Source organism: Phacochoerus africanus, chromosome 15, assembly GCF_016906955.1.
Source record: "Phacochoerus africanus isolate WHEZ1 chromosome 15, ROS_Pafr_v1, whole genome shotgun sequence".
Taxonomy (NCBI): domain Eukaryota; kingdom Metazoa; phylum Chordata; class Mammalia; order Artiodactyla; family Suidae; genus Phacochoerus; species Phacochoerus africanus.
In genome coordinates this window covers 106,355,783-106,378,622 of record NC_062558.1, presented here as the reverse complement: position 1 = coordinate 106,378,622, position 22,840 = coordinate 106,355,783, and the positions used below count along the sequence as shown (strand labels likewise).

The 22,840-nt window shown below is 40.3% G+C and overlaps 1 protein-coding gene across 1 annotated transcript in view; it reads right to left on the bottom strand.

The window, feature by feature from the left end:
- PLCE1 (phospholipase C epsilon 1) overlaps positions 1–22,840 on the bottom strand; it is a 349,119-nt gene that overhangs the window by 28,328 nt on the left and 297,951 nt on the right. The window contains 7 exon segments of the mRNA XM_047759463.1: positions 81–342; positions 1,850–2,013; positions 7,128–7,418; positions 9,265–9,396; positions 13,868–13,985; positions 14,873–14,994; positions 19,705–19,834. Of these exon segments, the coding sequence (XP_047615419.1) occupies positions 81–342; positions 1,850–2,013; positions 7,128–7,418; positions 9,265–9,396; positions 13,868–13,985; positions 14,873–14,994; positions 19,705–19,834 (1,219 nt within the window).

Sequence of the window (22,840 nt, the reverse complement as noted above, 5' to 3'; positions counted from 1 at the left end):
TACACAAAGTAGAGCAAAGAGTGTAATGAACTCCAGGGCTCAGCTACAATGATCATGAATGTTTGACAGTTTTATTTCACCTCGCTTTAGAGCCTTGAGTGGGATGATTCTCTGAGCAGTGACTGCTGAGCTGTTGTTCTCCACGACGGCAAAACGAAGAAACAGGAGATCTTCAAAATGAACCCGGAAGAGGAACTGTTCGTTCCACATGGGGTTCAGAGTATTGCGATGGATGGGCTTCGAGCGGAAGTGGCAGCTATCCAGGGCCATGCCCAGGACGTCAACCTCGATACAGGGGCTTCCTGTGCTGTTACTCGGGCACACATTCTGCCCAGAAACAATCTGAGGGGGAGAAAGGGATCAAAATCACTGAGGATGCAAAGGAAACAGGTCACCTCTGAGCCTCATCGCTTCCCTCCACAAAGAACACTCTGGAATTAACCAGATAAATGATAAATAAAGTTGCTTAAAAAAAAGGGCAAAGTTACTGTAATCAGGTAAGTGCATGCCTGGAATCATGGGGAAATCTATTTTGTCAACAGCATTCACCTAACTATAGCGTTGCAACTGTCAAAATGTCCAGATAGCTTCAAAAACCAGGCAATTAAGACAAAATTAAGTTTCTCAAGAAGTTGAGAAATACAGGAGAAAATCTTAAAATCTTAAAATACTGTTCAAAATCTTTTATATGTATATTTTGTAACTTTAAAATCTTATTTTATTTTTAATTTTTAAGTTTTTGCTTTTTTAGGGCTGTACCTGCGGCATATGGAGGTTCCCAGGCTAGGGGTCCAATCGGAGCTGTAGCTGCCGGCCTACACCACAGCCACAGCAATGTGGGATCTGAGCCACATCTGCAACCCACACCACAGCTCAGGGCAATGCCAGATCCTCAATCCACTGAGCGAGGCCAGGGATCGAATCTGCATCCTCATGGATTCTAGTCAGATTCGTTTCTGCTGATCCACTACGGGAACTCCCCTATAACTTCAAAATCTTTTTTTTTGAAGAGTTTAGTTCTGGAGCAAGTCACAAGGAATGTTTTTAAAAATTAATTCGTAGCCTTTTGTAAACATGAAGCTATGCTCAAGTCTAGCAAAAATGGTCAGATAGAAAAGGAGCTACTGCCCTACTGTTTTAGGGAAAGAGGAAAAGCAGTTCTACGGTAGGAAAATCTCTGAGTGGGGACCTCCCAGGGGTTTGAGGTGTCATAAGCAGAGGCTGCTTGGCATTCCTCCTTTCTGGGGGAAACAGATGGGCAGAAGGATAACTTCCTCTCTCCCTTCATCCCTGTCTTTCCATTCAGTGGTTACTTCCTCAGCTAAGAGGTAATGAGAGAAGGGAGAAATTGAGTAATTTGTTACCAGGACTCTGATGTTAAGGGTGTTCTGTAGAGTTCTGACAATTAGTTAATTAGGCAATAAAAGGAATAAAGACAGACCAGAGATGATGAAGGTTAAACTGCAAGAAGGAAAGATATTGAATTTTTCCTATATTGATGCCTGCTTTACCTCATAAGAGTTTGTTAAGAGTTTAAGATGACCTGCTCGAACAAGGAGCTCAGCTTTTATGCGATGCACTCAGAGTTATGATTCTGGGGGCCCTGGGAGACAGAATTACCATCGTCAGTATGGAGCTCATAACTCCTCCTACTGGGCTCTGGCAAATACAGTGACTTCATACCTAAGCCATAGCTGCTGCTTTCTGAGAGAGAAAGATATTCTTTCAGGAACCACATCTGCACAAACAAAATTGACACGAGAGCTTTGCCATGCTGTGAATTCAAAGGCAGTTCATATTCAGGAGGGCTTAAACACCCTCCCATTGGGATGACAGGGGTCAGACTTACAGTTAAAGAATAGATGGCGGGCTCCATGCTGTCCAGGTCTCTTTCCAAGGGAGAGAACTTCTGATACATGGGGCAGTTTTTGTCCCACAGAACTGGGGGTTTCAGAACATAACCACAGCCACCGTTGGCCTCAAACATGGCAGCATTTAAGTGTAAAGGGAGGTCTGCAAAAGAGTCAACATTGCTTGTTACTTTGCAGCTTAAATGTTATCTTTTAAATTGACTTTAAGGTTCAAAGGAAGTTTATATCAATTTTCCCTAAGCTTAAGCATGAAGAAAGAACCACCCATTCATTCCATAGACTGATTGATTACTATGTGCCAGGTCATGTTAGGCACTAGAGCTACAGCAGGAAATAGGACACAAAATCCCTGTCTTCAAGGAGCTCAGTCTATGGGATATGCCTGGTGTTCCGGCTCCACTCAGGGCCTGCTTAAAAACTCCTGCCTCTTAAAAACTCCTCTGCAAATAAAAATTTACAACATCCTTCCGATAAATAACCTTTGAAATACTTAAATTTATACTGAATTTTAGAACGGCATACTGGCATTTTCTTATCCCCAAACGCCAAACCATGAAGAAAATTGTATGACCAATTCTTGCTTTTCAAACGTAAGACAAAATCTTAAGACTCCAAGAAGGACTGGGAGCAGAGCCAATGAAATGGTGCTTCTCCTTGCAATCTCAATTTCAACTCATAAATTATAGTACTTCTACTTCTATTTTTAAATTGTAGTTAAATAGGAAAGAAAATAATTATCACATGTGATTTGCATTATGTCCACAATCCCCTCAATCACAAACTCTGGGAACCCTCACAACAGCTTCCAGTCTTCTGTGGCCAAATTTTATTTGGCATAGTTCTTTGATGAATGGTCGGATCCCTTTTTGGGCTCTTACACACTCCAATATTCATCTGATGGCGCAAGTCTGTAGAAAAGTTGCATTCCAAATGAGCAACAAGTTTACGAGACACACCTGACAAATGTTCCCTCTGATAGATTCCTTCCAAGTGCAGAATGAACTTTGCTACATGGACCAACATCAAGGAAAAGTGTGGTAAGTAAGCACCACGGAGCAATGAGAAGTTGGCCTCTATTTGTCTCATGTGTAAAGCTTTCCCTGTATGTGTGGTTGGCCGGGATTGTGTGCAGTTCCTGGGGTAAGGTATCTTAGACAAATAAGAAAGCTCCCTGGGCCTCAGTCTCCTTATCCATAAAAGTGGTGCACTGGACCCTTCTTGTCAAGCCTCTGCCAGCCCCAGTGTGACTGATTCTTTGAGGCCAATTGTCTTGACTGCAATGGGAGAAAATTCTCTTCCCACATGACTCTGTGACAGAAACAGAGACTGGGGCTAGGATGGTTCAAAGAGCTGGTAAATGTGAAATGAATACACAGTGTATTACTAACAAAAGCACAGCAGTTCTACTCACTCAACTCTTGCTATGTACCAGGTTCCATTCTAAGAACTTATGTATATCACTGCCCCCCAATAACCCATGAGGTAGATTCTTTGAGTAATCTCACTTTTATAGATGAGGGAACTGAGACACAAGAAGTGAAAAAAAGCCCAAGGCACGCAGCTAGTAAGAGGTGAACGTTAGGGTTGCATCCAGACAGCCAGACCCACAGTTCCCAATCTTAACTACCAAGCCCTATAATGACTTCTCACAGAGGATAAATGAGGTCATGTGTGAAATTCTTTTTGGCACATAAAAGGTGCTGGATAAACGGTAGCTATGAAATTATGATTATGGTGTCAGCACTCATTTGGGTTTGAAGTCTTATTTCATTAGCACTTATTTCATTAGCACTGTGTCTGTCTTTCCAGTTTTCTTTTATTTTTTTTAATTTATTTTTTATTACTTCCTCCAACACACTTTTTTCCCCCACTGTGCAGCATTTATATATACATGTATATATAAATCTTTTCTCACATTGTTGTGCTGCGTTGCAAGTATCTAGATATAGTTCTCAGTGTTAAAGCCCTTTTTCTTAACTAAAATCTCATCTAGTAGTTTGGTATGTAAAAGAGATCCACGTGGAGTCGCTCAGTTTGAAATAAAGGTGGGACACAGGTCTAGTTTTTTTATTGTCCCCTAAGAGTGTTCACAGAATTTCATCTAGGGCTATAGTTTTAAAACCTTTGTTTTAACCAAATGAAAAAATGTGCACAGGAGTTCCCATTGCAGCACAGTGGAAATGAATCTGACTAGGAACCATGCAGTTGAGGGTTCAATCCCTAGCCTCACTCATTGGGTTAGGGACCCAACATTGCTGTGAGCTGTGGTGTAGGTCACAGATGCAGCTCGGATCTGGCATTGCTGTGGCTCTGGCTTAGGCTGGCGGCAACAGCTCCAATTAGATCCCTAGCCTGGGAACCTCCATAGGCCACAGGTGCGGCCCTAAAAAGACAAAAAGACCAAAAAAAAAAAAAGTGCACAGATCTGTGTGACTCTATCAACTCTTTCGGTCAATGCATGGGATGACAGATCAAGCATATCCTTACCTTTATGGCCTTCTATTCATTAAAAAAAAAAAAAAACCTGTATTAAGTGGACCATTCTTATAATCATTATCCCTATATTTTGGGGCTGGAAAAGTCATCATAAAGGGTGTGATGATCCTTCAGAAAGGCATAATAAATATTAATAAAAGTTTCTCTTTTGACTGGGGTTGCATTTCTATCTACTTGTAGGTCCTAGGACATGAGGCCAGGAATCATTTGGCCCCAGATGGAAAGAACTTTGAGGGGTGGTTGCCTGCAGTATCCAGGGTCTACATACCAGGCTCAAGTCAGTTTCCAAACTCAAGAATTGGTTTTCTTGCGTGTAGACCTGGACTACTCCTGATTGCGGATCACTGCAGACCTTCTCGGAGTTGATGGAGCCATTTGAAATTCTGGGACGAGAAGGCCCTAAATCCATGGAAACATTTTAGGGGCATCGGGGCCCCCCAAAACTCAAAAATTGTAAGGCAGATGATCCATGTAACATATATGGAGGTTAGAGGGACAATGGAAAGGGGTTCTTTGTTATATGGTTGGGATATTTCATGGAAAATTAAGCACTCCCTAACCTAGGAATTCTTTTCAAAAATGAAAAAAATAGAGATTCCTATGTTGACTCTTATCTGTCTATTCAGATTTGAAATTCACATAGAAACACCTAGAAGTATCTGGATCAAAACTCAAGAACCACAGGTTCAGACTGCAGCGAGGCTTATCAAGACAATCTGTTAGTTCAGTGCAACATGTATTTACCGAGCATCTACTATGTGCAAGAGACTGACGAGGCTCTACCCCAGTTACAGATGAACACACTGGAACTGCATGTAGCTTTTGCTTTGTCCAGAGTGGGAGATATTTAATCATGGCTTGCTGCATTGAATCAAGAGAAGTTATATGGCAGTACTTCCTCCTGGGTTGGAAGATTATGTAGAGAAACTTGAGGATGAATCACTCAACAGAGCTACCTGCCTCCCCTGAGTGGGGCCGCTGGAACGTGCATTCCAGCTTGACTTGAGAAAGAGGCAGAGCCTTCACGGGTGAGTGGAGGCCAAGCTGCAGCCTCAGTGTGGGCTTCCAGATTGCAGGGAGGCCCAAGGAGGGGCAATTCCTGTGCCTCCTTCAGCTGTGGCTCCCTCTGCCATCAGTGGAGCCAGTGTGTCTGCGCCAGCCTCAGAACTTCAGGAAAAAGGACACATCCAAAACCAAGTGCATTTCCATTTCCTTGAGAAAACCATTTTGCTAGTTATTTCAGTTCACTTAAACTATTTCAGTATCATATCAACCAAGGGTGCCAGTGGACACGGGGCTACAGTCAGGGCCAAAGATATAAACCCACAAGCCACTGGGGACAGATTTGAAAATAAATTTTTACAGCTTTGAAAATATTTCACTATTATTTCCACTTGTGAGTCCAAATCATACTGTTTTCATAACTTATCAAAAACACTTAATGATAGCTAATGTTTGTGGAATGCTTTCTGTGTTCCAGGCACTATGCTAAGCATGGTACTTCACCTGCATTATCTTATTCAATTTCAACTGACAAAAGCAAATATAAGAAGGGCAAAAAATATGACTGACTCTATGTCTATGACGTATGTCTCTAATCATACGTCTGTAGAATTATCCACAAATAGGCTCTGGTGGTGCCAGGTGGCTAGCTGGTCCCAGAGCTAAAGCTGTGGTTTGACCTTCTGTAACTTCCCACCTTCCCTCACAGCTAAATGGAGCTAAAATGCTTTTATCCTTTAAACACCCAGAGTCCTTGAATTTATCATTATTAGATATTCTGTGATCTTGAGCAAATTAGTGGCTGTGTCTTGGTTTGCTCATCTGGGAAATCGGGATCATAAAGGTACCAGCTTCTTAGGGTTATTTCAAAGGACAAATGAGATGATAGAGGTAAAAAACTGAGCACAGTGCCTGGTGCACCACACTGAGTATGCAATAAAGGGTAGCTTTTACTCTGGAGTTTCTGGTCTCATCAGTTATCCCTGGTAAGAGAGTCTCATGTACAGTAGAGAAGCATGATCTTACTTTGTCTGTTCATGTTATTCACAGACTTGCTTCCTTTTGTGTCATCTACTCTTAGAGCACTGACCATTATTCTTCATATCAATCCCTATATTAACTTGCAAAGTGTCTGGAGAGACCTCGGTTTTTTTGTTTTGTTTTGTTTTGTTTTTTTCCTTTTTTTAGGGCTGCACCTTCAGCATATGGAAGTTCCCAGGCTGGGGGTCGAAGAGGAGCTACAGTTGCTGGCCTATGCCACAGCCATAGCAACAAAGGATCCTTAACCCAGTGAGCAAGGCCAGGGATTGAACCCACATGCTCACGGATCCTAGATGGGTTTCTTTACCACTGAGCCACGACAGGAACACCTGAGACCCCACTTTTTAACTGCAAGAACAAGAATCAGCAAAACAGTTACTGAGGGGCATTAGGTAATCTCTGCCCCCAAATATCTTTAAAAACAAACTAGACACATCCCTAACAAGCAATTTTATGTTTTAAGAAGTGCTTTAAAAGGGGGCAGGAACAGGAACCTGGTAGGGGGCTCCTTGATATTTCTTTTCTGTTGCCTTAACTCTAAAAAAGTCAAGGGCACAATTCAATGTCTAATTCACTTCTGTATTTTCACAGTCCCATAGGTCACAGTTGGGAATCTTGCCCTCTTTAAAAAATGTTTTCTGTTGAACTACATTTGAGATGTAAGATGCAAAGGAGAGAGGTGAGGAGGCACCCTTTCGGGTGAAGCAGGCCCATTACCATCGGTCTGGTAGTTGAGTGCCACAAGCTGTATCCCATGAAGCCAGAACATGAGGGGGTTGGGGTTGGATGAGTCGATGCGGGTGGCAGCCGGGTAGGTCCTCAGCAGCTGGCAGGCAGTGTGCTGGATCAGCTTCTGAGAATACCTGCGACACAGACGTTTGGCAGCGTTTTCGTTGAGCGAGGAGATATGATAGCATTTGGGAGTTCTGATGATGGCGCTGAGGGACGTGGTTGGGCTGACGGAGGAAGAAGAGTCCTCCCAGGCCTGCCGCATTCCTTCACAGGAACCTAAACCCCCAAAGATTAGCCTCAGATTAGTGTAGAAAACTGAATATTCTAGAAAGATAAATCTGAACATCTCAGTAAGCCATTATAGCACACATCACACATCAGAATGTGTTTCCTGTGAGTTAGTCCACCACTTGGAGACAAAAATGACAGCCTTTCTACTTGCTAGATGGGGTGCTAACCATTCATGAATCAGTAAATGGTTTATTGTTCACTAAACAGTAAAGCCAACTAGATATTTTGCAAAGAAAAAAAAAAAAAGCTATTGAGCTGTTCTTTTTTTTCTTTTTTTTGGCTGAACTGAGGCACGTGAAAGTTCCTGGGGCAAGAATTGAACCTGTGCCACGGCAATAACCAGAGCCACAGCAATGATAATGCTGGATCCTCAACCCGCTGAGGCATCAGGGAACTCTATTTTTTTTTTTCTTCTTAGGACTGCATCTGTGGCATATGGAAGTTCCCAGGCTGGGGTCAAATTGGAGGTATAGCCACCAGCCTACACCACAGTCACAGCAACGCCAGATCAGAGTCACGTCTGTGACCAACACTGCAGCTCAAGGTGACCAATGCTGAATCCTTAACCCACTGAGCAAGGCCAGGGATTGAACCCATGTCCTCTTGGCTACTAGTCAGGTTTGTTACTGCTAAGCCACAAGAGTAACTCCCCAGATACTGGGTTTTAAAATGAGTGTAACAACATCAATTTAAATTAAAAGCCTAATTTGGGAGTTTGCTATTAGCAGATGCAAATTATTATATATAGGGTGGATAAACAACAAGGTCCTCCTGTATAGCCCAGGGAACTCTATTCAATATCCTGAACTCTATTCAATATTCAATATGGTGATAAACCATAATGGAAAACAATATGAAAAAGAGTGCATATGTACCTATAACTGAATTGCTTCTCTGTACAGCAGAAATGAACAGTTGATTTAACCTTGTAAATCAACTGTATTTCAATAAAATTGTAAATTTTAACCTGTAAATCAACTGTATTTCAATAAATTAAAAAAATTAAAACATAAATTAAAAGCCCGAAAGTCCTTTGCCTCCCTACCCCATCTATCCTGTGTATATATTTACACAAATACACAATAATATATGTACAAGGGTAATTCACTCTAGAAATATTTTTTATAGCAAAAAAAAAGCAGCAACCAAAAAACCTATGAAGCAACCCAAAAATTTTACCAGTGAGGAAGAGGTTAAATAAACGATAGCATATCTACACAATGGAATACTACAGCGGTGTTAAGAAGGATAAGGTAGATCTATGTGCAGAAAGCTATGTGAAAAGTTATAGCAAGTATAAAAGCTACAAAAGTTATGTTTGGTTATATCCCATTTGGGTTTTCTTAAAAAGGATCTTATTTTTCTTCAACTAAACACAATAAACTTAACAGCAGTTACCTCTGGGGAGTAGAACTGGGACGATGTGAGTGGAAAGAAACTTAAATAATACTCTGTATTGTTTTGAGTTTTTTAGCAATGAGAATTTATTACTTTGACAATAAAAAGTAATTAGAAATAAAATGGATATATCTTCTGGAGTTAAAATGGTGAAGAGTGAAGTTCCAAGAACCACGAGAAGGTTCCAAGGTGGCTCCAATTTTTACTTTTGAGGCAAACACTATTAGAACATCTTCAGTGAAATGCTATTTTTTTGGAAGTTAGGAGGGTAATTTCCTAATTTAAAAAATATTTATACCACATTTAGATACTATGATACATTCATGAAAATAAAAAAGATTTAAAAAGTTCCAGGGAAGTGCTTAGACAGTGAAATACCAGAATTCTCCAGCATGCAGAATCAAGCAAAGCTATGGTCAGAAGGTGACTTTACTTTTTCCAGATGTTTTGTTAAATGATGCTGTCTCCCCGGGGCTCATTCTGCCCGGATTGTTGCCAAAAATGGACTTCCTGCTTTTCCTTTCTTTTCCTCTGCTAGAGCCAGATGCATTTAGAGTTGACAGGCCTGTTCCCATAAAATGAAAATAAATAAGCCAAAAACTGCAAGCAAGGGAACTCAACATTTTCCATCCCTGTTAATGTTTATTTTCAAGTCCTACTATTCCCACAAACTCCCTTGAAGATCTACTAATACTTTTCGCACCGTTAATAATAGCATTGTAGGGGATGACAACAAAGTTTTTATCTTTGTAGGCAAATGTGACCAGACCTGTGTGATGATTATAGAATGACCACAAAATCACACTCTCACCCACCTGATTGTGCACCAGGAAGATTTTGAAAAAGTGCATGAAAAGAATGTGCTCCAGAACATTATCACACAATTTGGAGAGATGAAAGAATAGCCAAGAGCCTGAGCTGTAGTATCCTTATTATCTAGGATCAATTCCTGCTTGTGTGAGCTTTGATTTAACATCTACTTTCTTCATCCTCAGTTTCTTTATCTACAAAATGGGTGCAATGATAGGAACTTGCTCACAGGGTTAATCCCAGGATTAAATGGGAACCATATTATGATGATAATCATGTTTCCAGGCTTTTCTTTCTCACTCTTGGTCCAACCACTCCCTGGCACAGTGCCCTGTACACAGCAGGAATTTCACAGATATTTGCTGAATGAGGAAATGAACGCACACCATGCAGATGGGGCTCCAGTACAGGAAGTGTGACGTAGAGGCACCAGTGAAGTCAGAGTTGCCTCCAAATTGTTCCCACTGTCTACAACTGTATCATTAGAAAGTAATTCCTTTAGCTGAAGCATCATTCAGGAGGTCCACTCTGAGAGGAAAATAAACCTTCCAAGAATATCATCAGAAAAGTCAGGACAAAGCAGTGTTTAATAAGAGTGTAGACTTAAGTTTAAACCCTGTTCCCTGTGGTGTAACCTCATATAAGTTACTTAATCTCTCTCACCAACTCTTCCTTATCTCCAAAAGTGTTGTGGTTAGGACTAAATGAGAAAATGTATATCTACCCCCTTAATAGAATGTTGTGTTCAGAGAAAATGCTGTTTGCAGCAGTTGTGGGGCTTCTGTATTTTTCTCTGAAGAATGTGTAATTGCAAAGATGCACAAAATTGGACTGGCAAGTTCTCATGCTTTAGCTTATGTGCATTTTGCCCTCTACAGAGTGACTTAATAGTGGATTTTCTCCCAAGTTAAACCAGTGAGGGGCTGGAGTGAGGGGCTGTGTTTACTTGGGGGTTTTTGCACGCACCTTGGCACAGGTTGCCATCCCTCAGGGGTAGGAGGGCCCTCCTGTGAGGAGCCTGGGTGTTCTCTAGGGTGGGGAAAGTAAGCAAGTAAACAAGGGCTGGCAATCAAGAAATGGGAAGGAATCTGGAGAGGCTCAGAGCAACAAGTGAAGGAACAACAGAGAGCTTTCATCTGTCATGTTGGCCCGTTTATCAATGACAACAGTCATTCCAAAGAGCCAACTGTTTTTTAGACAGTGTGCTAATCACATGGTATACTTCATTGCTAATTTTTACAACAACCCTGCAAGGTAGGACTATTATGCCTCTTTCACCGATAAGGAGCCTGAAGAGTAGAGAAGTTATAGAGCTGGCCTGGTCAGGGTCATTGAGGAGTCGAGCCCTGCCACTGAAGCAGCCCTGTGATCTTGGAGAAGTGACTTGACTTCTGGGGAAGGTTATACCCATGATCTTCATGGTGCCTCACTGCTCTGGAGATTTATTTTTGCAGTGTGGCTCCTTGGAAAGGACTTGGGATGGTGAAAGGTGAAATGCGTTGAAATTGATAATGTGTTAAAACGAAAATCAATAGTGTAGCAAAATGAACACTTTATGGTATTCTCCTCCTGAGCATCAAAACAAATCATAATGACAATAAATATTTAGAAGGTGTTAGGACAATGATTCTGGCAACACGATTTAGTCATTTTGAGAAAAGGAAATAAATTTGGGAAAAGAAAAATGTAAAAAACTTCAATTACTAAAAAAAAAAATTAAAATATAATATACCTATAAAGAATGTGTGTTATATAAACATTTTTAAAAAAGAGTATACTTGGGAGTTCCTATTGCGGCTCAGCAGAAACAAATCTGACTAGTGTCCATGAAGATGCAGGTTTAATCCCTGGCCTCACTCAGTGGGTTAAGGATCTGGCATTGCTGTGAGCTATGGTGTAGGTCGCAGACGCAGCTCAGATCCTGCATTGCTGTGGCTGTGGTATAGGCTGGCTCTGATTTGACCCCTACCCTGGGAACCTCCACATGCTGTGGGTGAGGCCCTAAAAAGACAAAAAAGAAAAAAAAAAAGCATAGTTGGAACTTTAAAAATAAGTCAAACAACCACATGCTTTGCCTATGCTTCAAGTCCGAAGCTGGACCAAATGACCTTTTGACCCTTCCATAGTCCTCTATCTGAACAGACACTATTTCTCAGGATGACTTCAAATATCTCTGGAAATTTATATTCTTTGTTTACTCAGTGTTTGAGAAGAAAAGACAAACCTAGAGGAATAGTTTGTGTGCAATGGCAGCTGAATTTACAAAGAAAGAGATGCAGTGAGTGTGATTTGTGAGTGGAAGTAGTGTTCACATTTGTTTCTGTGATAAAGGACATGCAAGTCACGAGGGTCTTTGACAGGGAGATGATTTTATCCCATGATAAGAACAATTTCAAAGCTGCAGGTATGGTCATATTGTACTTATGAGACAAAGTCAGGATCTGTGAAGCTAAACCTACATGCTAGGTTCTTGCATTTCTTTGAAATCTTTGTACTGTACTTATTCATTCACATCCTCCTCAACAGAATTTGCTAGCAGATAAGCAGTAGCAGCTATCAAAAGTTTAAAACCAGTTTATGGAAGAAAACTTAAAATTGAGGAATTTGATTTTTTTCCCCTCTGGTGTGGGTAAAAAGGCTGCCATGACCTAATTTTTTAATAGCCCAATATCTCTGTCCTCTTTGCAGGGCAGAGTGAGAAGATAAGCCTCTGCAAGTCAGGATCTACGTTCAGAACATCATGAAAAAAATCAGGGTTGGTATTTTAACTTCCCTCTCCAGGCCAAATTCATATACGCTGCTCATTAACATTTAGATGGATGCCCCCAATTCCATCTCCTTTCTGTCCTCAGAAATCTTGTGTAAGTAAGGGAATCCTTCTTCTTAATAAGGAGAGATGAATTTTTCTGACTTCTGTTTGCCCTCCACCTCCTGCTGCCTCATTAGGATGAGCTCACTGACAGCACACCCTAACAAGAGAGGCAGTGTAGTGCTATGGTTAACAGCAGGACTTTGGAGACAGATAAACTTCAGAATCATAGTTCTACCATTTACTAACTGGAATGCACATTTTTCTTTTTTCTTTTTAGGACTTTACCTGCAGCATGTGGATGTTCCCGGGCTAGGGGTTGAATCAGAGCTACAGCTGCTGGCCTATACCACAGTCATGGCAATGCTGGATCCAAGCCGTATCTGAGACCTACACCATAGCTTGGGACAACATTGGATCCTTAACCCACTGAGTGAGGCCAGATATTGTACCTGTATCCTCATGGACACTATGTTGGGTTCTTAACCCGCTGAGCCACAATGGGAACTCCTGAAATGAAAATTTTTTGAAGGGGAAGTGATTTATAGCATAAGTTCACTTGTACTTCTAGAAATGGCCAACTGGGGAAAGCCCTCCACTCAAACCTTGTCCTTGATCTTGGCAGTTTGGGTGGAGAATCACAACCCAGCTCAGGGATGGGCCATGCCAGACTGTCAGATCAGTGCACACAAGTGATTGGTTTGAGCACAGGCAATGGACCCAGTGAAAAACAAGAAACTGCTGCTGAAATTTCTGCAAGAGATGCATACTGAGGCTGAATCTAGAAATATTCTGTGCTAGCCTTGTAACCACAAAGGGAAAAGGGCCAATACAGTGGAGGCAGAGTGAAAAATGGGGAGAGAGAAAATCCTGGATCAAGCTGTACCTGAAACTTGTGATGCACATTTCCCTTCATTTTTTGACGCAGTCAATAAATTTCCTTTTTGCTTAGTCAATTTCTGCCACTTTCACATAAGAGTCTTAACTGATATGCTCTGAAACCTTGGCCCAATTATTATATCTCTCACAGACTGTTTATTTTAAAATAAGGATCCATCCATTTACTTCAGAGAATCATTATCAAGTCAACTAAGATGATGTATATAAAATACTGAGCACAAATATTGGTACTGAAGTGCTTAATAAATTTTAGACATTAGGTGTTATGAATATTACCACTAAATATTATGAAAAGACATAAGCTGAAAAATGAACATTTATGGTATTTTCCTCATGAGCTTTGTTAAAGCAAATAGTAATAATAATAATAATAATAATATTTAGAAGGTACTGTAACAATGACTTCAGCAACACAATTTAGTTATTTTGAGAGCATTCACAATGCCCAATTAAATAAATGATATATTTTTACCTTTGCCTATCTTTGAATGTTATAAATGATACTGCCTATTCTTACCTGGAAATTTTACTGCTTGGCAATAGATGACAAGGTCAGAAAGCTCTGGTGCGATCTGTCTGCTTTCTTTTTTATTCTGAGGAAGATAAAATTCTTCTCCCAGTTCCATGTCATAAACCTATCATGAGAAAAATGGTACCAGTTGACAAAGGTATATGGCACTCAGTCATCCCTGAATCCGTAAAGCTCTTTATCTGTTCCTCTCTCCTGTTATCAGTATGTTTCACCTTGTTCTTTATACACAGAAATGTCCTAACACCCTCCAGAGAGAAAAGCTTTCTGAGAGCCAGGACTGAGTCTAACTCATCCTTCATCTTCCTTCAGGGCATAGTCTTAAATGTGGTACACTCAATGCATATTTGTTGACTAAATAGATGGTAGAGTATCTTTTGTGGCTCAAACTTTTGGTATATTTTATTTTGTTCTCCAACAATGCACAGCAACTATGTCTACAGATCTGCTGAGTCTACACACTTTGAGGTACTTGAGGGTAAGGTCTGGGTATCTCATTTATCTTTCTATTCGTTGTGTCTTTTCTCTGTCAACACTTCCCTGTCAGCCCCATTTATCGTGTCATCCCAAACACCTTAAAAATTTGTAGCCACTCCTTGAGGGTACCAAAGAGGCTATCCTGCTGGTCTGAATGCCCTGTTCTTGTCTTCTTAATATCATCTTCCCCGAGGCTCTGATGACACTGTGATTGGGGCTCTTTGTAGTTAATTTCAAGCACTGTTTACATGCTCATCCAAATCACTAAATCACCTCCTGTGCCATCTCAGTGCCTGCCATTCAGTACGACTTCAGCAGGTATTGGCTGGATGAATCAAGGACTAACCTTCTACAAATGGCAGATGGGGGTCCCATATCATCACCATGTGGGTTTTGGCATCTAAGGGAAAGTGAGGGGAAAGGTGAAGGGAAGGGATAAGGAGGGAGTGAAATCCCATCTGAAACTGACAAGAGTACCACAGTTTGAGTGTAATTTAACAGAAACCATTCACGTACCTTTCCTTTGTTGCAAGCAGAATTATCTGCTTTCTTTATCCTCTTGGGGATTTCTTCATTATACTCAAACTGAAGCTTGTCATTACATGATTTATTTTCAGGTCTGTCTTCTAGAATGTTGTCTGAAAATGAGTTGACAGGCTTCAGCAAAGGAGAACAGAATGTCTCACTTAAGGGCTATGTCTACATCACTGCAAGGATATCCAGGTACTTACACTTGCCTGTAAGACTGAGGCTCTGGCTACGTGTTACCAAAATTATGAGTTTGAAGTATAATTTTTAAAATTTGATAAGTAATGTGTTTACTTTTGATTGAATAGACTAATTTACTAGTAGTGCTGATACTGTATAGACACAATCTAAATGAGAAGGTACATTTGCATAGAGATGATTGGAACTGTGCAAACATTATCAAAGATAGCCTGTCAAGAAGTTCTCAGCACACAAGTTTAGGAAGAAGTTAGTGGCTGAAGCACTTCTAGATGGTGCCTACATGATTTAAACACTCTCATTTTATTTTATTTTTTTGATTTTTAGGGCCAGCAAAGTTCTTTTAGCAAAGTTCCCAGACTAGGGGTCGAATCAGAGCTATAGCTGCCAGCCTACACCACAGCCACAGCTAGGCAGATCCGAGCTGCATTTGTGACCTACACCACAGTTGATGGAAACGCCAGATCCTTTACTCACTGAGCGAGGCCAGGGATAGAACCCGCAACCTCACGGTTACTAGTTGGATTCGTTTCCACTGAGCCATAATGGGAACTCCCATTCTCATTTTGTTTTATTTATTTTTTATTTTATTTTTCCCCACTCTCATTTTATTTTTATTTATTTATTTATTTATTTGTCTTTTTGCCATTTCTTGGGCCGCTCCTGCTGGCATATGGGAGGTTCCCAGGCTAGGGGTCTAATCAGAGCTGTAGCCACCGGCCTACGCCAGAGCCACAGCAACGCGGGATCCAAACCGAGTCTGCAACCTACACCACAGCTCACGGCAACGCCGGATCGTTAACCCACTGAGCAAGGGCAGGGATTGAACCCGCAACTTCATGGTTCCTAGTCGGATTCGTTAACCACTGCACCACGACGGGAACTCCCCCCACTCTCATTTTAGAATGAAGCTATTAGCTCCTCTTACCTCTAGAAATGCCAAAACTAGAAGAAAAAAAGATATTGCAGTGCAGTTTTCACAATTACACTTACTTGGAAAGGAAAGTTTTCATTATTGTCTATTAACTTAAGTGGAAATCTCAAGGACAGGAATTAAAATATATCTGAAAATTTCCAAAGTATGACATATAATCTTATACTTCTTTGGTATTTCTATTCACAATGATTTTAAAGGTGTTAGAGTTATATTGTGATTATGTTCTTTTAAAATGAAAAACGAGAAAGCTCATTTCTCACCCATTATTTACTATCTTATCAGACCACAAATGCTTAGATCAAAATATCCTTATACCAAATCAGGGCCACGCAGACTACCGAGAGGTAAATGAGATCAATGTTTTTATTCTTACAAGTGCCACAACTTCATGCTAATCAGGGCTAAGAAACTGGAAACAGAATGCCAACATTCATGCAGTTAATATGCCCGGTTCAAATGGCTTTACCTTCCTGACTGTTAGGAGCAGGAGAAGCAGTAAGGACATCAGCTACAGAAAAACAGAATCAGAAAGGGGATAAAAGTAAGAAAAATTAAGACAAAAAGCCAGATAATAAAAACTAAGGAATGAAGCAAAGCCTAAACAACAACTGCTTAGATTACAAGATAATGAAACAAGAAATCCATTGATTTTACATTTTGACTATTAAGGGATGCAAGGGCTAGCAATAAAAGACGTACAAACACTCTTAACATTAATCATGCCGCCACATTCACAGTACATATTTTCAGTTACTGATTGTGCTAATACTCCCCCAAATTACTTTATGTCAGAGGAATAGAAATGGATTAATTTGTTAGAATCATGCAACCATTGTCATGGAATGTCTAGATGAAATTGCAAATTTAAACCCGTACTTTAGTGCATGTTCAAAGCTAGTCAAGATAAACAGCAAGGTTGGAAAAAATTAATCAATATTTATTTAATAAAATTTAATTAAATAAATATTCATTAAGAACTTACTGGCCAAAAGGCTGAAGCAGTTCCCGAAGTGTATAAGCCTCATTTGCAACTTTCTTTATATTTTCTGGAAGTAAATTTGTGGCTAGGAATTATCACATTTTTATAGCCAAAAGAGGTTTTAGATGAACTTGCTTATTTTATATATGTGAAAACTGAGGACCAGAGTTGTCACAGAGATGAACTGGGCCATCCAGACTTTAAAGATGGGTTCTTAGCCTAAGATGCCTGTGAAAGGCTCAGAGGGCCTGTGAAAACTCCTGCAATTTTAGGTAGAAATTTGAGAGCATGTTTATTTTATAGGGGACTGGTCACAGCTTCCATATCATCCTCAAAGGGATCCATCATTATAACAATGTGAGAAAACTTAAGAAGCCAGGAATGGTCCTAACATAGCAAGCAGGATTTTTATTTTATTTATTTATTTATTTATTTTTAGGGCCACACCATGGCAAATTGAAGTTCCCAGACTAGGGGTCGAATTGGAGCTATATCTGCCAGCCTACGCCACAGCCACAACAACGCCAGCTCTAAGTCGCATCTGTGACCTACACCACGCTCACGGCAATGCCGGATCCTTAACCCATTGAGCAAGGCCAGGGATTGAACCCGCAACCTTATGGATATTGAGCCACTGAGGGAACTCCCAGCAAGCAGGTTTTTATTTTCTTCTCCTCTCAGCCCGAGGAAGTTAAGATGGGTGAGGGAGGCAGGGATGAGCTAGACACCAACAAGTCATGACCAAAAGGACAAGACTGACGGGGCATTTAACAGTAGCATAAGGAAGCCTGAGTAGGATGAGCTTAAACAAGTCATGGCATAACTACATGAGCAGTTTGGGAATCAGCCAGTCAGAGGAATCTTTCCATAAAGTGGCAAATTATCATGCAATAGTACTGGATTTAACTGTCTTAGAGCATAGATGTTAGTGCTGGAAGAAGGGAGAACAATTGCCAACAAGTAATGGAAACTTGCCATTATACATCTGAGGGACCCAAAGTCTAGAGTAGTGAAAAGACACTGACCCAAGGTCTCATGGTCTATTGGAACAGAACCTGCTGGGTGCTTTCCAAGTTTCCTCCACTCCCGGACACAGGGGTTTTAAAAAAGCATCCAACTATCAGAGAAATTTTACCCTCCTAACTAAAAATAAATCATAAAGCTCTTTCCCCTACCTGTTCATTTTATTATCTACATATCACAACTTCCTATAATAATACTAGCAATACTACTAATAATTAAAAAAAGGCTTATCCTTTCCTGTTTTCAAAAGCACAGACAAATACAGAAGTAATTTACGGGAGAGAGCGATTTTATCTTCCAGAGCACAAACTTTTCTTATACAGGCAAATGACATTTGGATTTGGTTGATTCCTTAAATGTGGTTTTCACTTCTTATCGAATACACATGTTCTTCTATGAAACAACATCACCGTGACTGTGGTAGAGATCCACAGGGTAGAATAAGTTGAACACAAAAACATTCATGTTCCCACAACTTTTGAGGAATAGGATATAAGAAGTTATCTTAACTCCTTTCCATCTTCTCCCTCTTTCCACCTCTCCATTGGAAAATATGCCCCTTGTGCTATTTGATGGGATTTCAGGTCAGGCTTTTAGTTGATGGTATGAAGCAATCAACTCGTACTAAGGACAAATATTAAATGGACAGAGACGAGTATTGTATTTGGCGGCAGGAAGAGACTGGACTGTAACTACTGGCCATGACAGAAGCTTCCAGAACCACACACAGCTAGGAGACAATCGTGCTGTGTGAGAAGACAAGTGGCAAAATGGTCCCTTATCTAGGCATATCTGCATATGAACAAAACAATGTCCCAAAGAGCAGTAATACATTGGACATTATAACATTTAAATAAATAAGAACTTTGGCATTTTTTCCTTACTACATTTTGTCTTTCAGAAGTTGCCAAAAGTAAACAGTTTACCATCAGCAGTGGTACCTGAGAAAACATTTTGCAATCTCTAGGAAAGGACACTAATTTAGTGCAAATGAAACACACCTGAAACCTATTTCTCTCATCATTTACCTGTAATATGGAGGTAACATCATTGATGTGACTTTTTTGTATTACACCATTAGCCACCATTCGGGATGTTTTATTTTTTTGGTGGGGCGGAAATGTCTGGTTGGCTTAGTAATGTGAAAATCAGGGGAAGTGGGGTGGGCAGAAGGGAAATGATGTTTCTTTCTTTTCCATGCTCTTAAAAAGCTGGAGTGCAAGCCGTGAAAGGAAGGAGCAGAGACCATGGGAATGTGATGCTGCCCCCTGCAGGTGGTGCAGGAGAGAGAAAAGATTTAGCCACAGTTTACAATTACCCATCAAGAGCATCAGCCACTCCAGATACTGAAAGGAGTGAGAATATAGTCTCTTTGCTGTGATTCTAACTTCCTTCTCTAGAAACCAATTTAGGAACAACCTTTGTGCTGCTTCCCAAACCCTCCTCTTTTTTCCTTGAGTGGTGGCTGTAGTGGCTGACAGAATCCCTTTCCTTGCTTGGTCCTCTTTGCTAAGAGGCAGGATTCCAGAAACTCTTGGATAATATTACACCACCAATCTGTATTGTTAGTCTATGGAGTGCCAGACTTATTTCTGGAAAAAAAAAGACACACACAAAAAAGAAAAACCAACAGAAAATTATTCAGGCACTTCCTTGTGCACAGCTTACGGTTGGTTCTCTTACCATCAGAGAGGGATTCATAGTCATAATCATATTCATCCTCTTCATCTTCCTCTTCTTCGTTATTAGCAGGTGGGGGGTTGGCACTGCCACCATTATAAGCCTGAGCTTGCATGGATGCTAGCTGATGAGCCTGTAAGATACCAATAATTAAAGATTGCAGACGCCTAGCTGCTAATCTTTCATTTATGGTTTTTGAAATGATCACCTAATGCTTACCACAGTCAAAAAATGGCTTATTTTGATTTGTTCGGCAAAAAACCTAAAACTCTAGGTTGACTTAACTACAATATCAATACTTAGGCAAATGTTAATATCCTTACAGGAGGAATCCAGGATCTTTTAGGAAGCAATCATAAGGGATCTGTGTGTGGTATCCAGCCATTCAGGCAAACTCTCCAGGAGAAACCTGAGTGCTTCAGAGAACCAGCAGCAATCTCAAATGATGAAGTAAATCAGCCTATCCATTTTGGAAAGGTAAAGCTCTGCTAAGAAATTGCATTTTTTTTTTCTTCTTAAAATGCTATCTAAAGGCCTTTCACCTTGAGAAAAATGTCAGAATCCCTTGGATGAGACCAAAAGAATGTCTGATTTAGATTTTATCTGAACCATCAATCAGATTAATAAGATAGGCCTAGAAAATTCTGCATATTTGATGTGTACTATCAGGGAGATCATTTGCCTTTATATTTGACTTAGAATTACTGTACAAGAATAAATATAAATCTGGGAACCTAGCATAAGGAAATAGTCCAAAATACAGAAAAAGTTACTTGCATGGATTAAAAACAGGAAACAACCCAAAAGTCCAATAATAGAGGAACTAAGTCAGTAAATTATGGTGTATCTGCTTGAGAGAATGAGACTTGAAAAAATAATTGTGGTATTTATTGAACAAAGAATACAGAATTTTATGTGTAATAGAGATAAAAATAATACTTATACATGTAGGTACATATATATATACACACATGTATCTATGTGAATATATGTAATTTCATAGCCTTTGTTCAAGAACTATATAGCTCTCTGTCAATATATAATGATGATGATGATATAAAATGACATGCATAAAAGGCTAGATGTTAAATGTTAATATAGCAGGGATTCTTGATCCTCAGGCAGTCTGGTGAGGCAAAATCCCTTCTCAGAATGATATTTTTAAATGCATAAAATAAAATGTATAAGATTATAAAGGAAAAAAAGAGAATGTTGAATATAGTCATTAAATGTAAAAAACAAAACTGTGCTATAGGAATATATTTCTTTATTAACACAGTAAAAGATACATAATGCTAGGTCAAGTAATGTTTTTGAAATGGTGGTAAGTGTAAGATATTAGCAACAACTGTGATATTAACTGGTGATAAAGCTATTACCAATGTTATGGTGTTTAGCTGAATTTCAGCTAGAGGTTAGTGAAAATGAAGATGTCACTTTTTTTTTTTCATCTAATACCACCTGTATTCTACCTGTAGATGTTACTAAGGTTAAGAATTCTTGTGATACAGAGTTGCAGTCATGGCTCAGTGGTTAATGAACCCGATTGGTATCCATGAGGAAGCAGGTTTGAACCCTGGCCTTGCTCAGTGGGTTAAGGATCCAGTGTTGCCGTGAACTGTGGTGTAGGTTGCAGACGCAGCTCAGATCGTACATTGCTGTGGCTGTGGTATAGGCTGGCAGCTGCAGCTCCAATTTGACCCCTAGCCTGGAAACCTCCATATGCCGTGGGTGTGGCCCTAAAAAGACAAAAGACCAAAAGAAAAAAAAAAAACCCAAATAAAATAAAGAATTCTGTGATACAGGTTGTGTTTGGCCTTATATTTATAATAAAAATATATACATAAAAGCTAGTATACATGAAGGAGATAATAAGATCCTACTGTACAGCACAGAGAACTATATTCAATGTCGTATCATAAGCCATAGTGGAAAAGAATATTAAAAAAAGAGTGTATATATAACTGAATCACTTTGCTGTACAGTAGAAATTAACACAACACTGTAAGTCAACTATACTTCAATTAAAAACATATATACATAAGAAAGATACAATTTAGGCTATGTCTATATCCGTTTAAACTTCTCACAATGCAGTCCGCTCCAGATAATTGAACACTGTCTGGGCTCAACATTTTTATGGGACACTAGTTCCATGGTGTTAAATAGCTGTTATGCAAAAAAAAAAAATTACAATAACAGTAACCACAAAACACTAGGGAAGTTTAAAAACAGCAGCTCTCACAAACTGAAACACATTCCTACTACAGAATTTCACAGAGCCTTCATTGAATATGCCAAAGGGCATCACGATTCTTCAAAGATCTCCAGTGCAGGCTTTCCCACGCTTGTTCAACCCGGGAATTGTTTTTCTTTTTTCAGAGTGTCTCATAGGATTAGTGTTCTTCCAAACTTTGGGAAATCTCCAGGCACGAGTGAGCCACAAAAGTAAGTCCATCTGTCCTGGATAAACGAAGCACACAAGGTGGAGCCTAGTTCTGGGGATGGTGATGCAAAGAGTCTGGTAGGAGCCACACATTGGAGTGCCGCTTTTCAAAGCCACACTGCCAGCAAATTTCAGAAAGCGGCACGCCAAGTTCCCTTGGACGCTCAGGTACCTCCACCAGCACAGGAAGTATGGGAGAGGTGGCCCAACGCCAGCCAAGAGCTGACTTTCTTATTCTTTGCAATATTCTACCTATTTCGAGGCAGAAGAACAGGACCCCAGTCCTTGATAAAAGCAATTCAGCTATAGGTCAGGGGCTTAGAGGGAGGGTCAGGTGAGGAAGCTGGCTCAGATGGGTCTAGGCAGGAGCCAAGTCTTACTTGCTCTTTTCCCCCAGGCCCTGCATACTACTTGTCACTGAATGTGAACTGTTTGAGTCTAGCAGGTTGGAATTTGGGAGAGGCTGGAATACTGGCGATCTGGCAGGGGGTAGTTAGGGGCCCTCAGCAAGAGCCTTAGCACAAGCCTGAGGGGGATGGAGGGCTTTAGAGATCCTGCTCTGGTCAGTCCATCCTTGCTGAGCACGAGTTCCTTGCACAAAAAGGACCCAGGCCCTCTGAGTTAGGGGGTGGGTCTGAGCACACTGGAGTGCTGGCAGGCATTCATTCAACCCTCTGTGAATTCAGATCACCA